Genomic DNA, 4,810 nt, shown 5'->3' with positions numbered 1-4,810 from the left:
AATTGTTAATAAATTGTTTGAAAAAAATTGTTAATACATTTTTGACCTTTGAAAATTTTCTTAGAGAAGCAAAAAAAAAACCGGTGAAAAAAAAAAAAAAAAAGCATGTAAATTTTAAATAGACTTCCACTCGTTATATCAATATGAGAATATGCATGAAAGAGACATGTTTCAGGGGGGGTTGGTGGGGAGGTGTTGGATGCAAATGCATTACGGGAGAATGGGAGTTCGAGGTGAGTATAAAAAAAAAAATGGTAACTTATTTTCACGTGAAAAAGTTACAAAAGGGGTGAAGCATAAGGTATCTAGTGGGATATGTGAAGTGTCAAGGAGGTAAAAAGTAACACACACAACGGTGTAAGTAACTGTATAGAAAAAAAAACATTGTGCCCACAATGTGGTATGAGAAGCGAGCATAAATAATCCCGTCTGTTTTAATAATTGACTAGATTAATGAGATTAACGAGACGAGAAAAGAAACTGGGTTCCGTATCTTTTTGATAAACCTATATTTAATTTGTTCATAAAAAAAAAAAAAGAAAAAAATGTTTCTCAAATATAGCAGAATGCAATGTTGAATAGAAACAAGCTACAGTGGTTTCTATTCCCAGAGTAACGTAATATACTTTTTTGACGAACGCCTGTACATTTATCGCCTAATTCTCTTATGCTTTATGTGAGAATATAAATGGCTAGTCCACAAGGGGGATGCGCACGCATGTTGATTTAGATGTTGCAAAAATGTGCATATATAAGTGTGTGTATATATATGTATGTACGGTGGACGTGGCACGATGCTCCATTCTAACAGGTGTAACACGGGAGATGTGATTTTTTGGTCATGACTTGAAAAGCTCTTCCAAAATATAGCCAATTGTATTTGGATAAGACAAATGAGATGCAAAATAAAGATGTATACATTTAACAGTTAAAAAATTTGATATTCCACCAATTCCTTTAATTCGTAAGGTATTAATTTTTCTAAGAATCTCTATAATGACATTCGAATCGATTTTATACTTGTGTATATATTCATTTAAAATATGGGGAGAAAATTCAAAAGAATTTTTATATATAGAAAATAATGAATTGTTGGTCTCATCCAAATTGAACTGCTCCTTAAAATTATGGCTATTTAAAAATATATTATAAAAAAAACAAAGTATTCTTTTGTTAATATGTCTTAAACGGATAATAATATATTTCAAATGATCATGTATTAAATAATATCTGAGTAAATGAAATTCTTCCTTCTGACTATTAACAAAATATTCAATATTTTTTATTATGTTCATTTTTTCTAAATGTGAAATATATCCACACATATTTTTATTTATTAACCAATAAACCGTTGGAAAGGGTCTTATGCATTTTAGCAATGTTATTTCGTTTTCTATGCTAGATTTATATTCTGATTTATTTTTATATTTCAATTCTAGCTCGGAAGACGGATTGCATTTTTTTAAATCTTGAAAAGAATTTTGTTCTCCATCTTCTCTGTCTTCTCTGTCTTCTCTATCTTCTCTATCTTTTCTATCTTCTCTATCTTCCCTATCTTCCCTATCTTCCCTATCTTCCCTATCTTCCCTATCTTCCCTATCTTCCCTTTCTTCTCTATCTTCCCTATCTTCTATTTCATTTTCCATTTCTTCATAACCATCTCTTACAGTGCTCTTCGTGCAATCACTCATTTCTTCGCTTTTTTCTTTCGCAAGATCTCTATTTTGTTTCCCATTAATCCACGTCGATTGGATATTAACGTCGCTGGAAGGATACAAGAATATGTTATCATCTCTATTATTCTCGTTTGTGGAATGTCCATTTATCATGAACGTTTCACTACATGATAAGTCATTGGAGTTATAAGATGTGAGGGTGTTCATCGACATGCTCATGTTGTATGTACTGTGTGTGTTGTTTGTCACGCTTTCGTTTGTTTCTGAATTGATGCTGGTAGAGGAGTAGGAAGAATGCCTCCTATCTGTGCTTAATGCAGTTTCCATTTTGTTTCTTCCATCAAGGAGGTTCTTGTGAACGAGATTTCTTTTTCTTTCTTCTCCTTCATCTGCTTCCAGTAGAATTTCCTCCTTTTTGAACACCTCAAAATGATTTTGGATAACTTCAATCGAATCATTTATTTGTTTCTTTTCGCTATGTGTATGTAAGTGAGAAATGGTGCTTTCGGCATTAACCTTATGATTGGATGGATGATAACTATATTTGGAATGAAGAGTTGACAAAGATGTGAAGGTGGTGGTATTTATGTTTTGACTATAAGGAGACAAGTAGGCTTTACATGCATCAATTTTACGAATAAGATATTTATGAAATTCTTCATCCATTTTTTTTTCAAAAATCATTAAAAAAAGTAAATAATCTACAGTTAGTTCGTCAAAAGGGGAGTCATCATCATGAGTTACAGAACTTCTCTGATCTTGCTTCTTCCATTTCTGCTTTTCTTCTTGGTGTTCCATTTTTTCCTCATTATGCTTGGAATTGGTAGCTGTATAATAATTTGTAAACAAACTAGAGAGAGGAGTTTTTTGAGAGTATAAAAAACGGTTAATAAAGTATAATACATTAATTCTTTTTTCATCATCAAGTATTTCTAAAATATTTTCTTTATTCCTCATTTTGAGTAAATTTTTTTTTCGTAAATTTTTTTTGCAATTGAGTTCATTTTCATATATTTCTTGTTGCTCATACAGGTCATCTAGAAATATATTTTTTAAAATATGTTTAGACTTGGGGGTACTAAAACAGGAGTTAATAATTTGGTATACACCTTGTTTCTTGTAATCAAAATTAGTGAAGTTAAAGGCCCGACAGACATTTTTGAATATCCTCGTCCAATCAAAGTTTATGTAAAATGGGGAAATGCTAATAGTTCCAATATCTTTTTTCAACATTATTTTAATTTTTCTCAGTCCATTCGGGTCTCTGTTTAGGATGTTATGTATTTCGTAGAAGTGGTTGAGGCACAAGGACGTTTCATCAAATGGTACGTTCGAATTGTTGGAGATGTCTGAAATGTTAGTCTTGTTGGAGATGTCTGAAATGTTAGTCTTGTTGGGGATATCTGAACTGTTAGTCTTGTTGGGGATGTCTAAAATGTTAGTCTTGTTGGGGATGTCTAAAATGTTAGTCTTGTTGGAAGTGTTAAGCACATTAGGTGTGTTCTCTGTATTTGAGATGATGTCGGTGCTTTCGTTGCTGGTTATGCTGCCGGTGCGTTCCTTTCCGCCTTTGTTGCATAGACGAGAATTATAAAGAGAAAGCTTGACTGAAAGGTACTTATTCTTAAGTTTAATATTTTTATTTTCACGCGTTTCATTAGTAAGATCTTCCCTATTTGTATTTTCACTGTAATAATTATAATCAGATTCATCTTCAGAGTTGCTGCAATTGGTATTATTGAGATCGAAATAGGCAGTGTTATTTGGTTTAACAAATGAATTTTTTAAATTTGCAAATAATTCTGAGGAATCTGAAAGGGATAGGTCCGTTTCGTTAAATTTTTTTTTAAAATTATTTGTTAAGTTTTTGTAATTTTCTTTAGATTCATAACAACAACTGCAAGAATTTTTTAATCGAATATTGTTAATACCAGAATCACTATTATATTTACATAGATTTGTTGGCATATATATTGTCCCATTTTTTGATCTCTTTCTTTTTTTGCTTTTTCTTTTCTTTTTATCAAATTTAACAAATCCTACATTTATATTTAATGGTTCGTTTATAAGTTCATTAACACAGCATTTGTTTACGTAATCTCCTACTTTTTTATTTTTTGGAAATTTGAAAAATTGGAATAATTGTTTGTTACTTAGACGTTTTGAAAAAAGAGAATCATTGGTAAGAATTTCTTTTTCCATGCCCATTTTGTATGTGTTGTTAATTCCATTTCTGATATTTCGATGAGCTTGTTCTGTGTCTACAATAGGTTCAGATGCAGAACCCATTCCAGTAGTTGTATTTGTCCCTTCCCCATTGCTGTAAAAGTATTTCTTGTATATTTTTTCTGTTTCAGAAAAAATATCCTTTGAGGATCTTTTAATACTAATAACTGAGTATGAGTTGACAAGTTTCACTAACAGATTGTACGTTTCTTCTTCGTGTATCCTTAAATCATTTGTGATAATGAATTTAAAAATGCAGAATAGGTCCAAAGCTTTTAGAAACTTTATTTGTAGAGTGTATTGTTCATGGGAGATATCCTGCATCTTTGCTTATTTATTTATTTTATTTTATTTTTTTGTGTGTGTATATGCCTGTTTGTGTGGATTCCAAATTGTGAAAAACACAGTGTTGCTTCGTACTTTTGTAGTACTTGGTTGTCGTACGTCCTGATTGCTTAAACAGAGAGAGAAGTAAAATGTAATTATCTAAACTTTAAATGGTACAGAGGAAAGGGAGTTATTAGAACATGGCTGTGTTCGCGTAGGATATGATTATTCGTAAAGGTACTCTTCATAAATGAAGGAAGAAAATTGTTGTTGAAACGTATGCCAAATGTTCGTGTGTCCCTACCAATTAGAGAAGGTTGAAACTAATGGCAAAAAAAAAAAAAAAAAAAAAAAAAAAAAGAAAACTAGAGCATCATTTGTTTATGTTATCTGTTGTTTGACAATTATTGGAGTGCCGTAATTCATTAACTTTTCAACAACTTTTCAACAACTTTTTAGCAACTTTTCAACAACTTTTCAACAACTTTTTAGCAACTTTTTAGCAACTTTTCAGCAACTATTCGAATGTTCTCATTGCTGGGTGATAGTTTTTTGCATTTGCTTTTAGTCAATTGCATTTT

At 31.1% G+C, this 4,810-nt stretch overlaps 1 protein-coding gene across 1 annotated transcript; it reads right to left on the bottom strand.

Annotated features, from left to right (window-relative positions):
- Positions 1 to 839: 839 nt before the first annotated feature.
- Positions 840 to 4,226, bottom strand: PGO_110430 (hypothetical protein, conserved; the record flags this gene model as incomplete). Its single annotated transcript, XM_028688382.1, has 1 exon — positions 840 to 4,226. One exon carries the CDS (start codon positions 4,224 to 4,226, stop codon positions 840 to 842), a length of 3,387 nt encoding a protein of 1,128 aa, XP_028544183.1.
- Positions 4,227 to 4,810: the final 584 nt, after the last annotated feature.

Source organism: Plasmodium gonderi, assembly GCF_002157705.1.
Source record: "Plasmodium gonderi DNA, contig: Chr11, whole genome shotgun sequence".
NCBI classification, from domain to species: domain Eukaryota; phylum Apicomplexa; class Aconoidasida; order Haemosporida; family Plasmodiidae; genus Plasmodium; species Plasmodium gonderi.
The sequence above is the reverse complement of the archived record's forward strand: the minus strand, read 5'-3'. Positions and strand labels throughout refer to the sequence as shown.